Source organism: Cucurbita pepo, chromosome 8 (genome assembly GCF_057944985.1).
Source record: "Cucurbita pepo subsp. pepo isolate OVF chromosome 8, ASM5794498v1, whole genome shotgun sequence".
Classification (NCBI taxonomy): Eukaryota; Viridiplantae; Streptophyta; class Magnoliopsida; order Cucurbitales; family Cucurbitaceae; genus Cucurbita; species Cucurbita pepo.
Genome location: NC_141805.1, coordinates 4,034,740 through 4,060,534, shown reverse-complemented (window position 1 = coordinate 4,060,534; position 25,795 = coordinate 4,034,740). Strand labels below are relative to the sequence as shown.

Sequence of the window (25,795 nt, the reverse complement as noted above, 5' to 3'; positions counted from 1 at the left end):
TTTAGTTTATTTGTCATCCATTTATTTTTTTAAACATCAACATAATGAGTAGATTTTTACACTCGAAATCGGAATTTTGTTTAAGATATTGACAAATATAAACAAATTCGGATTGGCGATTTGCAGTTGCAGATAGAATTTCCAGTTTCCAGAAGTGCCCTCATTTCTTTCCAAGAATTTCGATCCTCTCTACACGACTCGGCATTCGATCCCCCTCAATAGAACGAACACACAACACGAACTGCATCCGAGGGCGCATCCAACGATTCTACGAATCGGAGCTTTTTGGAATTTCATTCGTTCGAGAGGTTTTCGTCTTAATTAGGGTTTTGAGCGCCTGAATCAATCGTCTTTTTATTGATCGCATATAACCTGGGCTTTGGTTGCTGGGTCCTGTGTAGATACTTTTGTAGCCCTAGGATTTTCTGGAGGAATATGTCAATCATCACGGCGAGGGTTTTGGATTGGGGTAGTGAACAATTAATAATGTTCTAGAGGCATGATCCTTTGAATTAGGGTTTTCAGGCGCTTAATCAATCTTTGGAGTGGTGTTATGTGAGTGGACCTGTGTTTGGCTCTTGTGGCCTGTGGAAGCGGGATGGAGAGCACTTTCGGTCCAGATAGAAAGCGGCGTCACTTTAGCACCATATCCCCAACGGCTGCTACTGCCCAGAAGACGCCCATCTTGCCCATCTCTGCGAACAAAAAGGTACGGTTCATGCCATTCAGTCGATTAATTTCTAACTAAATTGAGCTAGTTTTTCTTCGATATTATGTTTTGTAGGCCCATCCTGGCCAGCGGTTTCAGTTTGGAATATTACGGTTATTGAACTACTTTGCATGTTTAGCTATTCTTTTTCCTGAACTCACATGGACTACAGATAATGAATTTACATTTTTTATTTGCTGTCATCTTTCTTTCACGAATACCAGCGTCAGGGCTTTATATCTACTAGTCAATCATAAGGCAATCAATGTATATTTCTGTCGGTTTTTGTTAGAATTTGGAGGAAAGTCATGAACTAATGCCACTATGTACGTGATTTCTAATTCGCCACTTACCATTTGTGCTTATCTTTAGTGGTGTACGGAGAACAAGAAAATCCAAATTCCAGTTGGATGCATTCTCCCTGACATGGCTTGTGATTTTGGAAAAGTGACCTCGTATTTGTATTTTGAATAATGAAAGAATTTAAGATGTTGTATTTTTGTTCCCAATTGAATCACGTGCTGCAATCTAGTAGATAATTGAGAAGAACTTTAATTCTTTTAATTGACGTAATTCATAATTAGCATTCATTATGAATCTTTGTCATACTACATTGTTTAGTACAACTAGATAATTTTCCGTCATTAATTTTTTCACGTTCGTCTATTTCCATAGTTTAAAAAATTTCATAAAACTGAATATTTAGAGGACTACCAGTATGCCGCAATGTCTATATACACATGCATGTGAGACAAATATTTTTGGACAATCAAATATTGACATGTTTGTATTGGGCATCCATATGTAATTTAGGAAATAACTCAGGAAGAGGTTTGTGGATTCTGTTTATTTGTTGAATTTTGTTGATGTTTTGTTCTCCAACTTTGCTGGGTTTAGGATTCTCAACAATGGATATATCTTTTGAATAGTTAACAGTGTCTTCAGTTCTGGTTCATTCTATTTATTTATTTTGGGGAAGCTTTGCTTATTAGTATTTTTATTGTCATTTTTGTTAATGATCCAAAAAACAAAAAGTATGCTTAACTTGTTTGGAAACCATGTTGTTTTTCCAGTAATTTCATGTTTTCTTCATTTACATTATATTAACCTTTTCAGGCTGGGTTTCATGGGTAGTGGTTTTCGGGTGCATTTTGTGGTTTGATTTCCAAGTATTTGTGGTTATTAGTGCTGCTATCTGGATTTTCATCTCATACTAAAAGTCTTATTTTCTATATAAGAATTTTCTTCGGAAAAAATTTGTTATGAACTGAACATCTATGGCATTTGTTCTCTCAATAATTTCACTTTTTGTTAAGAGTAATCCATACCCATCAAATTTCATAATAAAGTGGAAAAAGGCGTAATAAGTATATAGCTAGATTTCTGTTGGTTCTACCAACTTAATTTGCTGTTAGTCGAGAGAGAAAAAAAGAGCAATAGTGAAACAGCGTGCTATGATATATAAATCAAGGAATGACCCCATCAACATAATGTCTGCATCCAATGAGTGAACTGACAACATAAAGGCTATGATGGTCTCTTTCATGATCTATGTACATACTACTATTTAGGTTATTGAAAATTAGGTCTGAACATTTCCCTTATTTCCTTTCCAGTTTGATGTTACTGTTCTTCAATACCAAAATCAGAAGCTTGCACAGAAGATAGAGGTTCAGAAGGTAGAGAGCAAATCTCTTCAGAATAAATATGCTCGATTGAAGGATAAACAAGAACCATATGATATAACAGTGGCTGTGGTTAAGAACTGTTGGGAAGAGGTATGTGTTATATCTCTCACTGGTCATCTTTTGGACATACCACGTGATCTTTCGTGCATTGCTTGAAATGTTGTTTATACATTTTGTGACAGCTTGTTAATGGATTGGAAACATCTTCTGTCCGTATGAGGAGGTGGAGGAGCAAGCAGGGTGGCGAACATACAATGGCTGCTGCAGGTGAGGATTTTCATCTGTATTTGGACTGATTATGTCGTCTCTGTCTCTGGTTTGATAAAGTGCTTCCATTTATTGTTATGTTTCTTGCTTGGTTTTTATATTGAAGTTCTGAAACACAATGTCAACAACTGGAGCTTCACTATATGGCTTCCTCTGGAGATGTTTTTCTCTTTCTTGGTATCTTGTTTATTTATATAGGCTTCCAACATTTCATTTTATATTTTATTAATTACCATTTTACCTGTTAATGGTTCTGGAACTTGAACTTAGCAGCGTTATGGATCATTGTTTCAATAAATTCCATTGCCACCTAATATTGAAACTCTAGGTTTTAGGATGCATATTGTAATTTGAGGATTAAAGTATTTTGGTTGTCATGAGATCATGCATATTCCAAATGGGGTTGCCTTGATTTACCGACTGACAGTTGGCTTCTCATGAAAAAAAAAAAAAAAAAACTTCTTTCAATTGATTAGTTCATCTCCATTGCTTAACAACGAGCTAGTGATTGCTAATATTTTCGATTGGGGACTGGGGAGCCGCTACAAAAGACAGATCACAGTTGAGGTTCTCAAACTTAGCAATATAGGCCGCTTTGGTTTTAATTCCTTAGTATGTCCTTAAGTATATATTTTTGGTCCTTTTTTTAATTCACATTCCTGGTCTATGGGTGCTGGTGGCACGATCGAAGAATATTTTGAGCAAGTTGTTTGGACACGTTTTTTTTTCTTTCTGAAAGCCAAGACTTTTTTGCATGGTAAATGGCTCCGTATAGGAAATTAAATGGAGAGGTTTTTTGCAACTCTCTTTGGTAGTGGTACATCTTCATGTATAGAGTAACCAATATCCTGATATTTTATATCATCTCTGAAATATTTGTTTCCTCTCTCGCTCTCTCTCTCTCTCCCCGCAGGGAAAAGCACAAGCTGGGGAGAGGTTCTAGACTTATATTAGTTTCATGCTTGTTGGTGGATGCTTTTCAATTGCTCTTGTAATTATACTCCTTTTATGTTTAGTCAAATTGGAGTTAAAATAGTTAAAAGATGTTGACTAATAAAGATGGTCTGCTTGTTCTTTTGGTTTCTTGTCTCTTTTAACCTTAAGAATCTCTGATCATTTTCATAGCTTGGTCCCATTGTTTTGCTAGTTATGAACATTTATTATTTCTTAATTGCATTGTAGATGGATCTTCGTCTAGCTGCTTTGAAGATGCTGTTCTTAGCCGGCTTGCCGAAACAGGTGCTACTCAAAGTTCATCAACATATAGTTCTTCCAAGCACATAGAACAAGAAACTGAATCACCATGTGAGAAGACCAATATCATCAAGCAGAATATTGATGCGGCAATTGAAAATCTTTGGTATCTGAAGGATGGTTTACATGCTACATTGTTGAATGAGCTCCCAAAAAATGGTATGCGTCCATGGATTCTTATGTGATAATCTGTATCTGCTGTCATTCTTTATCCCATTTGGTTTCTTGCTTAGTTCTCTATAAACATTGGTTGTTTTGTTAGATTCATTCAGGATTAGGGCATCTGGCGACTTGATTAAAGAAGTAAGGAATATGAGGTTGAGAGTAAAGGAATTTTTGTTTAAGAAGAAGATGTTGGCTAAAGAATTGCAGAATCATCGGGACTTGGACGCAAAAGCTAAAGCTGAGCTAAAATGTTTTAAAGGTAACTTCTAGACATTTCATATTATTTGTCATTTGCTGTTGGAAATGTTTACCACATGATTGAGTTAAAACTAGATATACTTATACTAATAGTTTCCTTCTCATGTTTTTGTACTAAACTTTTTGGCAATGATGTGCCATCGTTCATGTCACCTTGGTGATTCACTTCTATATCTGTGCTTCTTGGAAGAAAACTCTTATTGTCTCTAGAAGTCAATTTTAGGGCTTCTGAAGTCTCCTAGTGGAATAGTGGGATGGGGCCTGATACTAGGAATATGAAAGAAAACGTTCGTGGCACATTTTTTTTTTGTACATAGAGGTTGCTTCACTGCCTCCTAATACAAGGCAATTTTTCTAGAGTATTGTGTGCCTTGGAATTCCCTCGTTTATTGATGGCACGCTGAAGGTATATGACTCATTTTTTAACTATCTTTTGTCAGATCGTCTTGGTTAAAACAAAAAAGAAGGTTGCCCTGTTTCTTTCTTATTCTTGCTTCCCTATTTCCCAAGATTTCACTCTCTTATTATCCTTACCAATGAGGAAGCCTTCAACGAGGCTGCTCTTACCTTTTATTCTAAGCACTAAGGAAGGAGGCTCCATCAAAGAGTGTTTATTCCATCCTTACTGCTTATAAGGTGGTTAATAAATATAAAAAGTCAAGAGGGAAACTTTGTTCTTGTAAGATGTGAACTTTGTAGACTGAGATTTCCTTGATTCCATTTTTAATATGGCTTCGGATTGAGATTTGTGGTTTAGGAGGAATCTTAATGAAAGGATGCTACTGTGGCTGATGACAGGGAGAATAGAAGGTTTATTGGGTATAAGATTAAATATGAACATATAATCTGAACTGCAAAGTTCTCGACCTTTAGTTTTATATAGAAGCTGAAATTTTCCGATTAAGCTTGATTCTTCTTTTGGATTTGTCTTATTGCAAGCTAAATGTGTTGGGCAGAAAAGCTACAATCCAAATTTGTGTAATTCTCCTTTTTAGTGTATTGTATGCAAAAATAGTGACGAAACTTTGGACCATTTTGGGCAGTACTTCCTCTTTTGTGACAATTTGTGTGCTTTTTGTGAACCTTTCAGCATTAATTAGTGTATGGCCTGAAAGGTCGAATTTCTGGCTCAAAAGATTCTAGTTAAAACTAGAAATATTTGGATTGAGACCGTCACAGGGGGTATTTGGCTTGTGAAGAATTATAGGGTGTTTAGCATTGGGTGCTTAAGATATGCTTAAGATATTGTGTTGTCTTCCAAAGTCATGCTGGAGAGAGATTTTTGGGATTTCTATATATGGGCCTGTACACGTCATGTGTTGCTCATATGTGCAAAGCTATTTGAAAGGTCTAAGACCCCCAGAAAATGCAAAATTTTCTTATGGGCTGTTCAGGGTTACAACCTTGTGATGGAGCTAACAGCATAAATTCTTCCAGCTTTCATTCCTTTAGTCAGTGTTGGAGTGCCATCACCTTATTCCCAAAAACTCTTACACACTTGGCCATTCTGGTTGAGGGCGTTTAATCTCTTTGGGGATCACTTTGCCTTTTATTTCGAGGATTTGAAGTCTGCTTATCTTCAGCTGTGGGCAAAATTTAATGATAGAGCACATGTACTCTTTGGCTTAATTCTTCTTGGCTATTTTGTGGGAAGTTTGTCTGGAGAGAAGTAAGACAATTTGGTGATTCTTTTGTAACAATCCCTTATCAACAAAATGTCCAGTTTCTTATTAAAAAATCTCTCATTTTCAATTTGGGGTTTCTTTTTAGGACTTTATGACTATGTAAGGGGTTTTCTTCTTTCTTATAATTTCATTGAACGAATGAAATAATTTGTTTTCTATCACAGAAAAGAAAAAAGGGAATGCCATCCACAGTATACAGGGATTAGGATCCGAAGGAGAAGATTTTTCTTATAATCGTTACCTGCTGTATATTCTGTGTTTTAATTTTTTTTTTATTTGTTGGTACAAAGTGGAATTGGAAAGTGCAGTGGCTGAACTGGAAGAGAGCAATTCCAAGCTAACGAAGCTTAGAGCTGAACATGATGCTGCAAAAAGGGCTGGATTTCCTGTTTTGAATCTAGCAGGTAAACATGCTGGCAGTGGTAAGGTGGGAGACAAACAAAAAGATCTCCGAGATGAACCTTATCTCAAAGAGTTGAAGGTAATTGCCCCCCCCCCCCCCCCCCCCCCCATGTTTTAATTTCATATTGAGACTTTAGGTTTTTCCCCTCCGTTTCTTTGTTTGAGAAATAGTAAGACATTAGTTACTAATGCAATTTATGCTGCTCTGCAGGACCAGGCAGTTGATCGACTGGCAGAATTAAATAGTCTACATCAAGAACGACTAAAAATGCTTCAACAGTTATCTGATATCCGGGTTGGAATTATTTAAACATGGTTTATTCAGTCCTCTGTTTCCTTATAGTAGTTGTGAATGTTTATTGAGATAGCCTGAAACTCTCAACACAAGGGTTCATTTATGATCTGATTTACAATTTTTATTTATGTTATTGACAGAATAGAATGAAGAGTGTGAAGTCCATTTCATCTTCACAATCGTATCTTTTATTGAGAGATCGGATAGAAAAATTAAAATCAGAAGTATACGAGCAGCAGGCTTTATTTGAGAAACTACAGGTTGTAAACTGGTCGGTAGTTGCATTATTGCCTGAATTTGCCATTTATTATGTGTTTTTTTTTTTATGCTAACACATTTCTTGCCAACTTCAGATTGAGAAGTTTAATATTACATGGAGGGAGAAGGAATTAAATATTAAAAATAACATACTTGATATCTTGAGGAGATCGTCTACTGTCTCTGATACAAGGATTAATGATCTGGAAATGCTGATTCAAAAACAGAAGGATGAAAAAAAGTCAATTGAGAGCAAGCTGGCTGAAGTATTGAAAGAACCAGGTTGGATGGTATTTAATGCTTTTCTCCGATCATAGGATATATGTTGCCCACCCATGTTGATCTAGTGGTTTTTGCATCCTGATGGATTGCTTTGTCTTCAGGAAGGAAAAAAATTGTCTCAGAATTTAGGGCATTGGTTTCTTCGTTTCCAGAAGCAATGGGCTCTATGCAAAGTCAGTTACATAAATGCAAAGAAGCTGCTACAAATGCTCATTCTGTGCGGGCAGACATGCTATCTCTTTCCAGTATTATTGATAGAATGGTAGGTAGAGTTTGATTATGCTACACTTGCAAAAAATTGAACGCTTGTCATAATTTCTTTTGGCTTGATGCAGGAGAAAGAGTGTGAAAGTTTGTCATCTCGGTCCAAGGATCAAATTGCAGAGATACAGAAGTTGCAAGCTATGGTACGATTAACCTTTCTGATGAGATTTTCCTTTTCCTTTCTGTGCTCTTTAAAAATAGATATCTTATTGAGAAGTAGTAATGACAAGTTTTGTTGTTGTTGTGCATAATACATCTTGTTTCTTATTAAAAAATGATAACGAGGCTTTTTGACGTTGGGCTTGAGAGAGTTTATCTGGTACCAATTGGACTTCTATTGTGGGTACATGTGTCATTTGAGCTATGCGTTTTTTTTTTTTTTGTTACTGAAGGTAACTATGTAATTAGTTCTGAAATGAGGTGCAAGCTTTGAAACTTCAAAATTGTAGTAAGATTGTGTTGATTTGACTCCACAAATATGTATGTTCTAAAATAAATGGAATAGTCATTAGCTACATGATTTGGAAAAATGAGCTAGTTAGCGTTTTTTAGGTTTCAATTAGTTAGTTATCCTTCAAATTATCCTTGGTAATTGAAAAGTTATGAATAATGTCTGTTCCTTATTGTCGAATATGTATGTGGTATAATTTTTATTCAATGAGATGTCGATCTTTTGAAGGATTGAATGTATTTCTCTTGTATGTTTCTTATATGAATATATGAATCAAGTCATTATGTGTGATATAAATGTATCCTCACAAAGCACGAACAGTAATGATCATATTCATAGATGTTCCTTGGAGTGAACTCAAATAGAGGCATTAAAATATGTTTATGAAGGCAATTTCATTGATGATTGAGATTTACAAAAGGGATTTAATATCCATGGTGTTTACAAAACACCTTCTCGATTTGAAATGAGGGAGGTATAAGTGTAGGAAGTAAAATATTAGACAGTTTACACCAAGATATAGCTTAGTAAACATTATCGAAAAGTTTTGTATAAGTATGTGTCTTTTCTGCAAATATTCTTTGATTCATTTCTTTCACAGATTCCAAAATAAAGCCATGATGAGGTTTTTCCCTAGTAGGGCTTTTGCATTCTAGAAAGGGTGGTACGTTAAGGCTATGTCCAATACATCGTTTACCTCCCTAGGAAATGTGATATGCCACTCGAATATATTGAGAAACGTTGTCCAAAAATTCTGAGCGTATGTGCATTGCATAAATAATTAGCTTTGTGATTCATTTTTTTCTTGCACAATGGACACCAATTTGGAAAAAGAGTGATGTAAGACCTTTTTTTTTTTTTGAAGATTTTCACTTGTGTTAATGCCTTTATGCGCTATTTTCTAAAGGAAAAACTTCACCTTTTAGGGTGATGTCCTTTCTATACCGTCTTTGCGAGCGTGAGATTTATTGCTTCTACTTTTTTTCCATGTCCATCATTAAGAATTTTGTAGAGAAGACCCCGTCAGCACTGGGAAGCCAAGTCAGTGAGTCTGCTTCGTTTGAAAATACCATAGGGCAAGGTCAAGGATTAATTCAGCCCATTTCGTTGCTTCGTTATCCTTTAAATTCCTATCAAGCTTCAGGTTCCAAAATTTGTTGAGAACATTCCACGTTTCTTTGATCGTGGCTTTTTTGCTATGAGAGAGAGTGGATACCGCAGGGCTAGCATAGTGTTTTCATCCATGGGTAGGTCCAAAATGATGTGCTTCCTTCATCACCCACCCTATGACAAGTGATGAGGTTTTGATGTTTCTTTACATACTTCCAAGGCCCTTTTGTTTGATGTAGGAGTATATTTGACCTTTATAAGATTTCTCCACAAGGCCTTTTCTTTTTGATGATATCTCCATCCATTTGGCGAGGAGAGCTTTGTTCTTCTTCTTTACAGAGAAAAGACCAAGGCCTCCCTTTTTTGGTGGGAGGTTTATAATATTTCATCGAACAAGGTGTGGGCCATCTTTCCACAAGTAGTTTATGAATATTCTTTCTATATCCTTGGCCATTTTTTGTGGCATTTCAAAAAGAGACATGTAGTAACCGAGGAGGTTGGATAATGTGACTTGTATTAGGGTCAGTCTTTCCGCCTTTTGAAGTATAATATGATGACCATGTTGACAGCCTTCTTTCTATCTTTTCAATAATAGTCTTCCAGAAGGGAAAAAAAAATTTGTGGTTTCCTTTTAGAGGTAGTCCTAGGTACATATTCGGCCCTTCTCCCTTTCTACAACCATTTATGCTAGCAAATTCTTCAATAATGTCTGTACTAATATTGTTGCCCATGATTTTTGTTTTTTTGGAGATTGGTATTTTGTCTAGAAAATCCTTCGACGATTTTTACTGTCTCGATCATGTTTTTTTATGGAGGAGGCGTCTGCCAAGTCAGAAAAGAGGATTGTATCATCTATGGACTGAAAGTGGTTGATGCTTAAGCCTTCATTACCAATTTGAAAACCTTTTATCTGCCCTTCATATTCTGCTTTTGTCAGTAGGCGACTGAGGCAGTCCATTACCATGATGAAAAGGAAAGGGGATAGTGGATCGTCCTATCCAAGACCCCGTTTGGCATAAATCTTCCCTCTCCATCTTCCATTGATGATAAACCATGCTAGCTTTAAACTTCCTTCCATGACCGATTGGCACCTGAAGGGATTTTCTTTTCCTCCCTCTTTCCGACCAAATATTCTACAGAGTAGCAGAAATTCAATTTGTCAATGCAAATGGCCTTTTGTCCTGGTGTGGTGGTCCCAATACAAGTTTCTTATTTCCTGTTACAAGTTATCCTTCAACCATTTCTTCGTTATTAATGTGTTTGATAAAATGATTGTAGAAGATTGTTCAATGATCCCCCCACCCCCAATGCACACACACTCTGCTTGTAATTTGCAAAAGATTTGGTATTGTAACATCTGTTTCTCTTGTTTTTTGGTTCTATTTCTAAACGTTGATGCAGGTTCAAGATTTCACTGAAGTTGGTCGGGACTTGAAACTCATAATTGATATGTATAGACGTGAATCAACTGATTCGAGGTAGGGTGGTCTAAATTCACTCTATTTGGTTAAGATTTTCTATAATGTCATCACAATGAATTATTGTTAGAAGAAGCACCGTTTTGGCTATCTAAAATGGCTTTCAATTGATCATTTATTTTGTAGTGCAGAGTGAAGAATTACTAACAAAACCAGTCGTTATTTTGGCGATAAATTTCATTGACGAATGTTCTTTTGATAATATTGAAAAATATTGTTAAGCTTCGATTTTCATTTTACTTAAATTATGCTAGCGAGCACCAAAGAATCTATGCGTTGTGGTACCGACCAATCAATCTAAACAATTAGAAGCAACATGCTCCAAAGATCAGAAACAAGGAATTGATTTATAATAGACAAGAAACTTAGCATCATCCAAAGGCTAAGAGAAGAAAGATTGCAAGAAGGATGCGGGATAATGCTTCTATAAAACATGGGATACTGTTTTTTTTTTTATAAAAAAAATAGAATGGCAAACGAGTAACTTACGGTAAACAAAGGTACATAAAGGATGGGAAGATAAGACACTTGCCCTTACGAACATTGGAGTTGTTTGTAAATTAGTGTTATACTCGGTAAAAACTTATAGTACTAACGAGTTTATATGTAGTTTTAGGATCCTTGTCAGTGAGTAAAACCTTGGAGAAGCTTATGAGAGATTTTCTTTGGTAGGGATCGAGGAAGGGAAGGGGTCGCATTTGGTGGAGACAAAATAGACATTGAGCTCCCTTCTCTTTTGGACTTATTTATTTGTATGTCCTTATATTCTTTCATTTGTTCAATGAAAGTTAAGTTTTTTTGTTTTTTTTTTTTTTTAAATAGACATTTGGGGACATTGGATGTTTAAATATAGGGGGATTTAAGGGCCGTAACAATGTTTTGGCTCACTGGCTTTGGTGTTTCCATCATGAATATTAGGCAGAAGGTTGTTATGAGCAAATATGGGCCATTTGAAGAATTGGTTTGGTTGTCCAGCCGAATAAATCTTGAAATATAATGTTCGACATATTTAAATTGGTAAATTTCATATGAATGGTTAGAAATTGGTTTGACTTCCCTCTCATTCTCCTCAAGTTCTTGTCCTGTTTGTATATATTCTTGAAATATTAAAGAATTTTGCCCACTTAAGTCTTGCGCTTCAACTTCAAAGAACAATTGAGCCCAATAAAAAGGAGAATTATCAACCATCTCTATCAATTTTTCTCAACTTCATCTTCCTCATCAAAATTATTTCATTAGACAACACTCTTCTTTGCTGAAAAAATCTACACTACTAACATCCATAAAACTTAATCCTTTGCTGGAACAATTGGAATCTAGGACCAAGAAACCTTCATTTAGCATCCTTGGAGCTATAATGATGAAAAAGGATCCAAACGTTTTTTGGAAGATCGTCTTTGTGTTCTTGGCGCTCTTTCTTGTCTATCTCCACAATTTTGGTGTATATTTCCATGGTGGAAATCTTATTTTCTTGAACATTCATAATCATGATTCATGAATCTTGGAAATTGATGTCTAAGAATCTTGAAAATTGATGTTTAAGATGCCTCACCACAATATTTTCTCAAGTCTTTCTCATATGATCCATGAGACCTTGGCTTAGGTCAAATATTTCTCTGCATTAAACTTGTTGATTTGTTGATTTGTTGAAATTGATCCAAATTATGAATTAATTTCCCCAACATGCAATCAACATCCATCGACCCTTCTCTGACTTCCTCCAACTGCAAGCATTGGTTCTGTTTTCCTTCAATTACTGCCTTCACGAGGTGGGATTCACATCGAACGGAAAATTTTCTGGCCTTCATCAACTTCTTTCTTGTGCTATAAATTTTCATTGTTGGCAATTTCTTGAATATTCTGGAATTTGTTTCACGACCTTCTTTGGAATCAATAGTCACTAGAATAGGAATTTCAATGTAAATTTTGATAGACTCTGAATAAATTGAGCACGAGTAGAGTTGTTATGTTGAAGTTCATCTTCTGAATCGCTGAATTGGAATTCCAGCACTCTTCTTGAATGTATTTGTGGTTTTCTTGTCTATACTGATCCTTTTATCTTCTCTTGGGCACCTTTCTTGTGTTGTAAATCTCTACTCTTGTAAATGCGCTTGTTGTTTCGTCTTTATTCTTGAAAAGAAAATACTCTAAAAGGCATCCCTTTGTAAATAAGTGAGTTGTTAAACAATGAGCACAACTCACAAAGCTCCCTTTTGCGATTGGTGTCAACAACAGTTTCTTACTACCAACATTGGCCTAAACGATTGATCCCATACCAATTTGGTATAATCTAAGTGACTAAGGAGAGTTCTTTCCATTAAGTCTAACTAGAATCTTTATTATCAATCAAAAAGGTGAAAAGTACAAGAGGGAACTCTTTATTTATAGAGAATCGAAAAAGAAAATATTAAAAATACTAAAAGATATTTAGAGGAATGAACCAAGAGTAATATCTAATTAACCACTAATTCTACTACATCATAACCATTCGGATTCAGTGATGGTTGTTTTGCCTCATTCTTTGATCTCTCTTTCATCCATTTGGGGTCCGTTGTTCTTTGTTCGATAGGGAATTGGTGTATATTGTGCCCTTCTTTCTTTGATCGAGGAGTTTTTGTTGTATTTGGAGAGGAGACGTTTGTACTTGGAGTCCTAGTCTTTCAAAGTTTTTTCTTGTAAACCCTTCTTTCTTTGTTTGGTTAATCTCTCTCTCAGGTGGTTCTGTCCTTGCCTCTACTCGTTGTAGTCTTTGAAAATTTCAAAGAAGGTTGAACTTTTTGCCTGTCACGTTCTCCATGAAAAAAGTAACGTCTTGAATTGGGTTTTAAGGAAGGTGCCCATTTTGATTGGACCGTTGTGTTGCATTCTTTATGGTGGGTGGCTGAGGCCTTTATCATATCCTTTAGAGCTGTGATTTTGCTTAGCCTTTTTGGAGCCATTTCTTCAGGGAGTTTGACTTATGCTTTGGTAGACGTAGGGGTTGTAAAGAAATGATCGGAGATTTTCTTCTCCACTCTCCCTTTTGTGAGAAGGGAAGGTTTTTGTGGAAAGCTAAGGTGTACTATTTCGTGGGGTTTTTGGGGAGAGAAGAACAACAAAATTTTTAGAGAGTTTGAAAGGTCTTTGAGTGATATTTGGGCATTTAGTAGATTCAACATTTCTCCATGGACTTCAGTAGTGAAGCCTTTTCTAATAACCCCTTTAGGTCTTGTTTCACTTGATTGAAGCCCTTTCTTTACTTTGCCTCCTTTTGTGATTTATTATTTTTTTTTAATTTTTTATATGTCATTAGATTCTTTCATTTTGCATCATGCAATTTTAGACGTTCTTATCATGGACTTACAAGTGATGTTATGCTTTAAAATCATGGACTTATCAGCGATTTTAAATCCATAGTAAATTTAACCTTTATAAGCTACTCGATGATAGCATTTGAAAGATTTTATGGGCAGAGGTCATAGTAGAAATCTATCTTCCGAAGAAGCTCCCACACAAGCCCTAGAATACCACATGAATTAACAGCATCCCTCTCCCCTGCTTTTATCGAAGTAGAAAGTACCTTTTTCCCCTTTCTTTGGTTTTTCCAGGGGGCAGGTGTTGGAGGACTAGAAGAGTTGAGGGATGAAATGCAAACTTATTCTTCTCCTTTTTATTTCACTACTCATTTGTGTATACTAAGAAGACAAAGTTAAAGGAGTCGTGAAATGTACTAATGTTTTATTCTAGCTCAATCTCCTCTGAGCTGAGTTAACCTCGTGTATTCCATGTACTTACTCATTTATGTTTTTAATGAAAGAAGTTTGTTGACATGTACGAATATTAGGTGTGTGCTTAGAAATTTACTTCTGCAGGGATGTTTTGGAAGCTAGGGATTTGGAATATAAGGCGTGGGCTCGTGTTCAATCTTTAAAGTCCTCTCTGGATGAACGCAACCTGGAATCACGTGTTAAGACTGCAAATGAAGCTGAGGCTATATCTCAACAAAGGCTAGCTGCTGCAGAAGCTGAGATTGCACGCCTAAGACAGAAGTTAGAATCGTCTAAAAGGTTGGACTTTGATCTGACTGCTTTATTCCTCAAAGATCCCTTGCTAGTTTCAAATTTATACGTATGAAACGTATTGTTCCTCTTCTCCTCTCTGGAACCAGATTATTGGGTTCATTTTTCTTTTTGAGATGTGTGAATAGTTTTCAGATACATTACTTGAATGTTTTCTTGCTATCCGGTTGATACCATTCTGGGATACTTGACAGCTTTGTAAGTTGTTTGCTCTTACAACATTATTACCACATAGGATTCAAACCATGCGTTCATCTTTATTTTTCAGGGATTTAATTCGATTAACAGATGTTGTAAAATCTAAAGGCGACGAAAATGTGGCATATTTTTCGGAAATTGAGGTAACTTTCTTGTATTCTGAACTTTGACTGTTTTATCTTCTGAACATTTTGCGGTCATCTAATGGTTAGTCTTTAACAGACAATTGGGCAGGCATATGACGATATGCAAACTCAAAACCAGCATCTGTTGCAGCAAATAACTGAGAGAGATGAGTACAACATTAAGGTTATTACATCTTTTAAGACTAGAAGATTGACGAGGATAAATTTGTTTACTGTCTTCTAAAGATTTCTTCGTACTAAGTCAATGGGGGTAATCTTTATTGTCGTTGTCTTCTTTTTTTTTTCCTCGTATTCTTCAAAACTCAATGGTTTAGACTGAATTCAAAAAAGGAATTCAAGTTTTTGACCTAACCCCAATGGTGTGGGCTACGTGAGAATAGTAGTGTAAACACCAAACATTTTTTCTGCATTATGGAAACTTTTTTTGGTTGAAACTGAGCCTTCATTTCTCAATGTAAGTATATCAAGGGGCATAAAAAATCCTAACTAGCCTAACAAATGGCTCCAAACCAAATGAAACCCAGCAAAGGACCAAACCTCATCCATTGATCTCTTGAAGTCCAAAAAAGGTAATGCTTTTCTCAATTCAAAGGGTCCAAAAGGATTTCTATCAAGCCCAGCTAGCACAAGATCCAAACCCTTCCATGAAACAGTAGATACACGATTATCGCCTTGCCCCCATAGGCCCACACTCTTTGCTTCGATCAAATAACTGGAAAAAGTAGTATCACATGGATAGAGGAGAAGAGCAATTCCAAAAAAAGGGCTTAAAAAGCACCTCAGAAAGGAGACCCCAAAACTTTAAGAAATTTACTTCAATCCAAAGGAGAAAGATCTATATGATCATAAGAAAAAAAAAATTGAGAGATTGATACCGTGCTGAGGTATTAAATCTAACAATATACCAAACCTTCATTCGTAGAACTCTCTACACCCCTAAAAGTTGTAGTATTTCTCTCAATCGTAACCCATATCTCTCTAGAATGACCCCTATACACAACTAAATAGAAGCATGTCAAAGGACTCAATTTAGGGTCTCAATAGTATCCTTGGAGCCATTAAAGGTGCTCTTTTTTTTCAAGCGATCTTTGTTGTTTCTAACCGCCACTAAGATAATTGGAAGGTCATATTTTATTTGATGTTCATATGCAATGCTGTGATGTCTGTTTTTGCAGCTTGTTTTAGAAGGTGTGAGAGCAAGGCAATTGCATGAGATTATGCTCATCGAGAAACAAACCTTTGAGAAGGAGGTTCAGCAAGCCAATGCATCTATTGTACTTTACGAGATGAAAACTGATAGAATTGAAGACCAGGTAACATGATCATCATGTTGAACCGTCAACTGTGGTGATGGTGAATTGTAATTTACTTTCTGAATAATTGTGTTATAATTGCTTATTTATCATTGTTGTATGATTATTCTTAACAGTTGAGAGGTTTCTCGGATCATATTCAGAAAATTGAAGAAGGCAAGTTACAAGACACATATACTCTAGAAAACACTAAAAAAAGATTAAGTGATATTAGAATAGCATCTCAGCAAATAAGGGAGTCACTTGATCAATCTCAATCTAAAGTTGAAAAAAGTCGAGCGACTCAAGTGGAGCTGCAGATAGAACTAGAAAAAGAGAGGTGTGGATATTTTCTGCTTCTTTTCTGTTTCTTTTACTCTTACAGAACATGCTAGTGATTGTTAGTACTTTTTAGGTTTGAGAAGAAAAGAATTGAAGAGGAAATAGAAGTTGTTGGCAGAAAGTTTTCACGGCTTGAAGCACAGATGAAAAGCTCATCTGTAGTTGAAAGGCTCCATGGCGAACTTGGGGAATATGAAACGATAGTGAATTGCAAAATTTGTGTCAACAGTAGAAAGCAGGTAAATTTTTTTTCACCTGGAAGTTGGAAATTTTGGTAACGTCCTTGTAATTAATTTGCTTCCATGAGTGTTCAAAACGTGGAAATCTTCGTTGGCAAGTGACTGGTAGATGAATATCCTATAAAATATAAGTATGTTGTAGATGGTAAAATCAATTGTTTTGGGGATCAAAATTGCTTTGTTTGATTTAACAAGTGTGTTGTATCGGGTGTTCATGCTTCGACATTGAATCTTGTACTTTCATGTTCTTCAAGATTTCCTTTTTTCTTATTACGACAACTTGCTCTACATATCTTTGTATGCATCTCTTATTTTCATTTGTGCTCCATTTCATGTTAAAATTTCTTTTCTTTTGGCGCTTCAGGTTGTCATTACCAAGTGCTTCCACTTATTCTGTAATCCCTGTGTGCAAGATATCTTGAAGAGTCAGCATCGAAAATGCCCAAGATGTAGTGCAACTTTTGGGCCCAATGATGTCAAGCAAGTTTTCTTTTGACTTGAAACTGGGGCATACATACCTCTCGATAAGACTTATCTCAACTGCCTTCGGTGCACATTTCATGGCCATTTGGTTGATGCAAGAATTGACATGGAGATACATACAGGTTAATGCGTATGACTGTTAGAATGTAGAGCAAACAGTGTGTGAGACGAGAGCAAGAAATGTGGAAGTCCTGATGCATAGCAATTTAAGCAAATCATTTAGATTGTTGGCTTGGTTCTAGTTTGTGATTTTATTAAAAGTTTATCTAGATGTGTAATTCTTTTACTCTCTTATGATGTGTTTGGAGCAGCTGGAGGCTTTCACTTCATTATTTGCAGATTAATCAGAATCGCTTCACTGCTATACAGCCAGGGGTCCACAGAGGACAAGTTTTTCTTTGCTCAAACAAAGAATTGCACTCCCACTCCAACAGTTGAAGCTAGAGTTATTGTCTGGTGTACTTTGTGGAACGGGTTTACCCTTGCAAAACAGCTGGTGGAACGTCATCACTCCTCTGCCGGCAGAAGTTTTTGTACATTACTTGGTTAGGTCCTAGAAGCTGATATTTCCTTTTGATTTATCTTATACAATTATTCCTCTTTTTTCTCCCATCTGACGTGTTTGGGGTTCATGCTTTGATGTTTAGCGAATCTATCAATGCACATGAGGTGCAGAAATTGTTTGTAGCTGCTCTGTTAGTAACTCAGTATAAGATTTGCTTGTTTATTTGGTTTGCTAATTATTCTTTTTCTCATTTATTATTTATTTTTTACTTTTATGTTGGTGCTTGGTCCTTGGTCATGTATCTGTTGGGTGCCCCGCTGGCGAGAAAATCAAGATGGAGCTTTATCGTGTTTTTCCATCTCTACAGGCCAAGGATGAACTTTATTTAACCAAAGCAGTTTTCAGCATTGAATAATAGAGCATTCTTAAATGGCATTTCAACCAATCTGCAAATTCCTGTTGTCCAGAGTACTAGCTATTTGCTAATGTGAGAGTATTAACGCTTTCTTTATTCATACGATTGACTATTACTAATTTTTTCTCAGAGAAACCACTCAGTAACGGGCTGCTAGTACAATGCACATAATCTTTGTACATAGTCTGTTTTCTACTGTTAATCCTTATATGAATAGGGTATTTTAGTCCGATTGATGATCCAGATGTGACTTAAACATAGCATGTGAAATTTCTTGTATGTAATGATTATATTATAGTTGTGTCTATTGTACGGATGTTGAAATTTGGGCACAGTCAGGATTTCTGAGACTGAAGCTCTTCCAAGTCAGAGATTTTCTTAGTTGTATAAATTTTGTGCAAGGTTCCTGTGATTAAATGCATTGATAATCAAGTACTGAAAGATTCTCATCTTTACAAGCATTACTGTAATTCAATTTGCCAAAATGCTTGCCCCTTCAAGGATAGACCCATCTAAGAGGGAAACGAGAAGGAACAAAATGGAGACAGCTCACCTCAAAAGCATACACGTGCCTCATGATTTCTCCTAAAGCATTTTTGCACCTCCTTTAGGTTCATAAAGCAGCGAATTTGGAGGAAACTTACTACATAGGGTATGTTTTTTTTCTCTCCTTTTCAGTTGGTGCAGAGCCCAGAATTCTTTTTGGCTAAATCTACATGTTCTTGGACAGTTCTTTCTTTCTTTTTTCTTTTCAGCTTCTTACTTTCTTTTGTTCATTTCTCATCTTAGAAACTGATCTCAAGATTGCAATTGTGTTGATCTGATGCAGACTAAACATTAGGCCAATGATGAGATGAATGGTGATCCTGGTTTTTGGCTGTGGAGCAGATTCCAATAAAGACAATATTGATGTCAACTAGCTCTTGAAGTAACGCCATTTGCAAGGTATTTCAATGATTGTATTATTCTTAATCTGCTTTTCTTCTTGTCGTTACTTTTGTCATATTCTAATTATTATTAGATTAGAAAACATTAGTGGTGCAGTTTAGCAATGGAATACCGTTAATTAAATCCTCCTTTTTTTAGTAAAGGAAAACTGCCCAATAATTAAAGAGGACCATTTCTTCTCTTGTAGTATTTCTCTTGTGGCCAAGGGTTCTCTATCATCCTTTAAACTTTGGCCAAAAGCTAAAGAAAATGATTGCTATTTGGAATATTATAAAGAGGTTATAATGATGGTGGGACAAGATGAATAAGGCCACTAACCACCAAACCCTGTGAATTGAAAACATGTCTCATGTTATGAACAGAATAAGTTGGAATTCTTTCTTAAAAAAATGATGCTTCTCTCTGTTTGCTAGTTGTTGGATGATGGTAAATGGTAATTCAACTACTCTCTCTCTGATTTTTGTAGCAGCCAGCAGCCTTGATGTCATGAACTTGTATTCTTTATTTGATCCTCTTAAAAAATCTCGACAAGATAGACTTGTTTGAGTGGACACTCGAAAGAATGGATTGCTTTAAGGTCCCCTCCCCGACTGAGGATAATGTTTTAAACTTCATTAATTTATATATACATATATAGAATCGACTAAAAGATCTGAATTTTGAGTTTCTTAACTTCTACGTGTTGGAGTTAAACTCAATATTTTTAGTGGGTTTATGAAATCTTTCCATCGTTTAACTTTAGAATCGTACATGTACTAATGAAGTATAAATTCTCGAGTAGTAGCTAAATTGATGCAACACTAATTAATGTTTAAAGGTATATTTGATTCGGTTCAATCAATCTTTGGAAAAAGAGGATGAATCCAAAACTAGGTGGAAAGAACTAGCCTGACTGACCTAATGGATAAATCAAGAATACAGAAACAAAAACAGGCCCGAGAATGCGATTGCATTATAAAGTTGTAATTGAATAGATCGAGCAAATTCAAATTGACATAACATGAGACCTGTTAGTCGGAAAAGTTAAATAAAAAGAAAATGTAGGAGGAAATTATAGAGGGGACGATTTGTACTTCAAATCTGTTCTTTTAGAACAATCCAAATCATAAACATTATGATCATTTTGGGATTTGTCTGCAACAGCCAATAGTGAGTGAAATTTATTTTCAATCTGTTACTCATTTCTTTATTAGAACCAAAATACATCACCATTGGAAACAGAATTATAATGGAGGAATTATATCAGACAGTGAAAGATGAGGACATAGTTTGAACTTAAATGGTCTCCCAAAACGAAGGCTCTTCCAGCCGGAAACCAGAATGATCGGCCGCCGCACAAAACTGCCATAACGAAGAATGACAAAGAAACCCATCTTTCAAATCAGAACTTCCGACGAACAGATCAGGCAAATCGAAAAATGTCTCATCACTGGCGGAAGTCGACGGGGAGTTCGTAGAGTCCTCTGCTCTTTCTCCGCCGTCGCTACCAGAAAACAGAGTCTCCATGTTCTCCGCCGCTTCCCTTCCTTCACCCTCACGGTTGTTTCCCTCCGAAAATGTGGTGGCAGCCGCCTGCGCCGCCGCGGCCTGAATGTCCTTATGGGACTTGGAGAGTGGGCGAGGAAGGAACCGAGCCAATTCAGGGAAATTGAGAAATGCAGAGTGACCCTTTATGGCCAGAGCGGCGGCGTCGTGGGCTCGCGCTGCCATTTCGGCGGTTGGGTAAGTTCCAAGCCAAATCCTGGTCTTCTTCCTTGGCTCACGAATCTCGGAAACCCATTTGCCCCAGTTTCGTTTTCGAACTCCTCTGAACATATTATGGTGGCTCTTATCTTCTTCCTCAGAGGTCCTCTGTTTTGTGTTGCCAGAGATGTGTCCATTTCCATGGCTTGTTGCGACAGAGGAAGAGCTGCAAATGATGGTTGGCTTCGCATCAGATGCTTGAATGTAATTGAAAAATGGTTCCATTCGATGATGGTGAGAGGGGCAAAGGCAAAGGCAAAGGCAAAGCCTTATGTGGTTAAGTATCATTTGGTACAACAAATACGACCCTTTTTATTTCTTTAACCCATTTTCATGTTTACTTTCATACGACAGCACACTTTTTGTTTTTGTTTTTGTTTTCCTTAATTTTTTTTTCTTTTTAAATTCTCGTTAAAATTAGTCGTATTTATATAAATTGATAACGACCAACTCATACTATCAAATTCAAATCATGGATTAGATTTCTTTTTTTTGGGTCACACGATTCTCCACAATGGTATAATATTATCTACTTTGAGTATAAGCTCTATGGCTTTGTTTTGGGCTTCTCCAAAATGCCTCGTACCAATGGGAGTTAGTATTCCTCACTTATAAACCCATGATCATTCCCTAAATTAGCCGATGTGGGACTTTCATCATCCAACACCGGTTGAATCTTTTGAAAACCAAAAATTTGATTGGGTTTGTGGGTTGATATTTTTCTTGGTTGGGTCAAATCAATTAAAATGGGATTACAATCTAATCCAATTCTACTCTTGTAACCAATTTTAGTAATGATTTGCGAAAAAGAACGAGGACAACGCATTTGTAAGTTGAGTTGTGAACTTTATTTGAGTAGCTCGGGTCATCAACCCAACCAATCATGTACACTCCCAATTAGAATTTTGTGTTTATAATTTGATAAATCCGTGCAAATAGACCATATTATTTAGATAAAAAAATATTCATATATAATTTTTTAATAGTGTTATTAACTCATAAAAACTAATATTAACGTTTAGAATCATATGGATTAAATTCTTGTGACTTTTTTTCAAACTATCGATATCAAATAAGCGCGTTGAGTGAAGGAAAAGAAAGAATAAGAGTACAGAAGGATGGGGTCGGAATATTTATTGGAAAAAAATTAGGAAAAGAAAAAGGAAAATATTAAAAAAGAAGGGACTAAATATAAATTATTTAAAATTAAACAAATAATCCAAAATTGTATTGAAAGGCCATGCAAAACATTGGGAAAATTAAATAAAATAAAGCAAATAATCCAAAAACAACCAAGTTGGTTGGCCAAGTGGATTTTAAATAATCCTAGTTGGCCTCTCCCTTTGTGCATGCAAGATGCTCTCATTTCAATTATTATTGCTTTCAAATTCTTTTCCTTTTTTTTCCTTTTTTTCCTTTTTTTTAATTTTATTTTGATTGAATTTTTATCATTTTTATCATATTTTAGGACTATTTTGTTTTTTTTTTTTCTCTCTTTTTATTTTTATTTTTATTTTTAATTTTATTATTTAAAAAAAAAATTCAAATCTGCCTTTAATTTCTAGAACAAAAAAAAAAAAAAAAAATAGTAGATTGGATACGAAAATCATTAATAAAAAATTTCGAAAGCGTTTTAAAAATTGGTTGACATATACATACTTCTATATATATATATACCATATCTAGAAATAAAAATAATGTAGGGTTCATTTGTCTTTGACATAAATTTTTTTTAAAAATGTTGAAAATATTATTTTAGTACATTTGCTGTACTTTATTTCCATTACTTATAACTCTCCAAAAAAAGAAATAAAAAACATATAAACATTTGATCTAAAAATTGGGAAAATATATTGATCTCTCATTTTCTTCAATGATTCTTATTTTTTTATTTATATTAAAATTATAAAATTATAAAACACTCTATTCAAAATTTGGATATTAAAAAAATATATAATTTAACCGAAAGGAATTATTGATATTTTAATATAAATACAACATATTGTAAGCATTTTTGTCAAATAATTACACCATTTAAATCGATTTAGGATATACATAGATTGAATCAGAAATTTTGAATTGATTGGATTGGTAATGTGATCAACCTGAGCGAATAGAGTTTCTAATTCAATCCAATCAAACCATTGAGCTGGATTGGATTGTCCGATTATTCTTTTTTTAATTATTATTTAAAAAAAATTATATTTATCTACGATACATGTTACCTGGGTAACAAAGCTTTGTTTGTTTCCTATCATTGAGATTTTTTTTTTTTTTTTTTCATTACTATTTCACTTCCAATATTATTTTACTTTCTGACTTCTTAATATTTTAATCTATTGAATTATGTTCGTGTTAATTAATTTAATTGAAATAATCTAAATTTTATTTTGACAAAAAAAAAAACAATATTTGTATGATTATTAATCTTTTTTATATCCAATTGGGGTTAAGTCAAGTTTTAGTTAAGCTTGTTAGATTCCTTCGAGTACAAGTGTGTCCATATACATCTTAGATACAAAGATCAAGATAGAAGTGTTCATATGACTCGGTAGTTCGACCAACTCAGATTATCTAACTCAAACTATAAACGTTGGATTGAGTTAGATTTTCTTTGCGGTTTGGGTTGGATTAAATTTTTTGAAAAATTAAAAATTCAGTTTGGTTTATGAGTTGACATTTTTTTTTGGTCAAGTCAACGCCACCAACTGAAGAAGAAAAAAAAAAAAAAAAAAAAAAAAAGTAATACATCCCAACTCTACCCTACTCTTAAAAAGGTTAAGGATATTTAACGTTTGTAACATGTTAGTGATGTATTGTAACTTGTAAATGTTTGATATTTCAACTTGGTGAGATTTTAGTTATTAATATAACATGTATTTTTTTAAATAATTAAAATAATAACCCGACAATCCCATCCAACCCTTGGGTTAAGTTGTGAACTCTATTTGGGTTGTTCGAGTCTCCAATTCAACCAATCTAAAATTGTCGGTTGGTTCAAAATATTTAAAATCACACCCTAACGAGTATCAAATATGTACATTAGTAATGAAAATTAATATTGCCATTTATGGCGAATTAGCTAGTATCAGCTAATTGCAAAATATATATATATATATATATATATATATATATATATATATATATATATATATATATATATTTATTTATTTATTTATTTATTTATTTATTTATTTATTTAGGATATGAACAAATTAAAATTTTCATTTTAGGACAATAATAACTTTCGTAGATATTATTATTATATGCTAAAATGAATAACTTGCTATTTTATTGTTTGTAATGAGAAAAGAAAATGCACATCATATAAATAACACGAACAACTACGTTTCAAAATTATAATCATATTAATATTTGACGAATATATAGTTTAATTGGTTAAGACCGTACTAAAAAAATAATTAAAGCATATATTTTGGATAAAAAAATCATATCAACATAATTGTTTTGTAAGTTTATGTTATAAGTGTGAGATTTTCAACCTTCGATCTTAAAAAAATAAACATACAAAACGGGGCAAAGTAGACAATATCGACTAGCGGTGGGCTTGGACGGTTATATAAATGGTATCAAAGTTAGACACGGGGTGGATTGTGATATAATATTGTCAATCAATGACAAAACAAACACATTACCTAACGAGGGATAAAAACAGACGAACACAAGAGTTATTTATGGCAATTCATGCCATTACTCATCACACGACCTATCTAAATCAAGACACGGAAATGAAACACGAATATAACTAAAAAAAGAAGAAGAAAGAATTAGAGAAACAAAACATGATCATGATGATAGCTCAACTGATTTAAGCAAAGAAAGGAGGAGAGAAACATGCCAATATGAACATAGCTCAACTGATTTAAACATGATATCTCAGAAGAAGGGATGAGAAGTAGGAATCGTGATGGAATAAAACCGGAAAAGGAAATGAATAAAAGCGATAAGATAAGAAAGCAAATTAATTAATGGAGAATGGGATGATGCCTAAAGACAGACATAGCATGCAAGGGACAGACAGACACAAAAACCTTAAAACTTTATGACAAACAAACCTTAAACTGTTACATTGTGACCGCTTGTTGTTTCCATTTCAGCATTGGCTCAATTCTCCCAACAGTCGTAATCTTTCATTTTCTATAAATTCTTCTCAATCTCTTGCTTTTCCTCTTCAAAGTCCACAGTTTTTGCTTCTTCATTTTCTCTCCACAGACACAGACACACACACACACACACACACAGCCCTCAAATGGACTCCCTCCAGGGCTTTAATGGCGCTGATCATTTGAACCCTCAGGCCAAAGAATGGAACCCTCTTTTCGATTGCGCTCCCGAGGAAGATCGCTGCCTCTTTCTCACTTTCTCCAATGGAAACCCGCTCTCCGAACACCAAATTGTTAACTTCTTCACTCGGTACGCCCTTTTTAACCTTCTTTCGTAAGCTATCGTATCTATTATTTCTTGTAGTGTTCTGTTCACCCGAGGGTGTTCTCTAGAGGTTTTTGTAATGAGGGGTTGATAGAATTTGAGGGATTTTAAAAAGATTTGAACTTTTTAATAGATCTATCAACAAAATAGAGTTCTAGGGCGAACGAAAAACGAAGCTCTCGTTATTTCAATTTCGTTTCGTTATTGAATCTTCTTCGTTTTTAATTGATATAAACAGAAAATACGGGTCGTGCATCGAAAGGGTATACGTGCATTATCCGGACGGAGGGACTCAATTGCCATTGTTTGGGAAGGTGGTATTTGTTGCATCTTCAATACCAGCAATAATTCTAGGAGGAAAAGACGAAGCCAAGTTTTCGATTGAGAGCAAGACGTTATGGTGTAAGAGAT

At 35.0% G+C, this 25,795-nt stretch overlaps 2 protein-coding genes across 3 annotated transcripts; one reads left to right on the top strand and one right to left on the bottom strand.

The window, feature by feature from the left end:
* The first annotated feature begins 105 nt into the window (after positions 1 to 105).
* On the top strand, positions 106 to 18,064 carry LOC111799860 (E3 ubiquitin-protein ligase BRE1-like 1). 2 transcript variants are annotated; one of them, XR_015422268.1, is made up of 20 exons: positions 106 to 709; positions 2,326 to 2,487; positions 2,580 to 2,664; positions 3,847 to 4,077; positions 4,181 to 4,342; positions 6,317 to 6,507; positions 6,640 to 6,723; positions 6,864 to 6,983; positions 7,077 to 7,263; positions 7,365 to 7,525; positions 7,599 to 7,670; positions 10,490 to 10,566; positions 14,418 to 14,612; positions 14,893 to 14,965; positions 15,045 to 15,131; positions 16,144 to 16,281; positions 16,398 to 16,600; positions 16,676 to 16,841; positions 17,206 to 17,446; positions 17,636 to 18,064. XR_015422268.1 is itself a non-coding variant. In XM_087126367.1 (19 exons), exons 1-19 carry the CDS (start codon positions 599 to 601, stop codon positions 17,335 to 17,337), a joined length of 2,637 nt encoding a protein of 878 aa, XP_086982493.1. In that variant the 5' UTR covers positions 107 to 598; the 3' UTR covers positions 17,338 to 18,064. The 2 variants fall into 2 exon arrangements, 1 of the variants encoding a protein (XP_086982493.1); XM_087126367.1 differs by having other exon boundaries at positions 107 to 709; positions 17,206 to 18,064.
* Positions 18,065 to 19,842: 1,778 nt separating this feature from the next.
* LOC111799861 (ethylene-responsive transcription factor ERF039) lies at positions 19,843 to 21,346 on the bottom strand. The gene has a single exon (XM_023683345.2). It carries the CDS (start codon positions 21,221 to 21,223, stop codon positions 20,468 to 20,470), a length of 756 nt encoding a protein of 251 aa, XP_023539113.2. The 5' UTR covers positions 21,224 to 21,346; the 3' UTR covers positions 19,843 to 20,467.
* Positions 21,347 to 25,795: the final 4,449 nt, after the last annotated feature.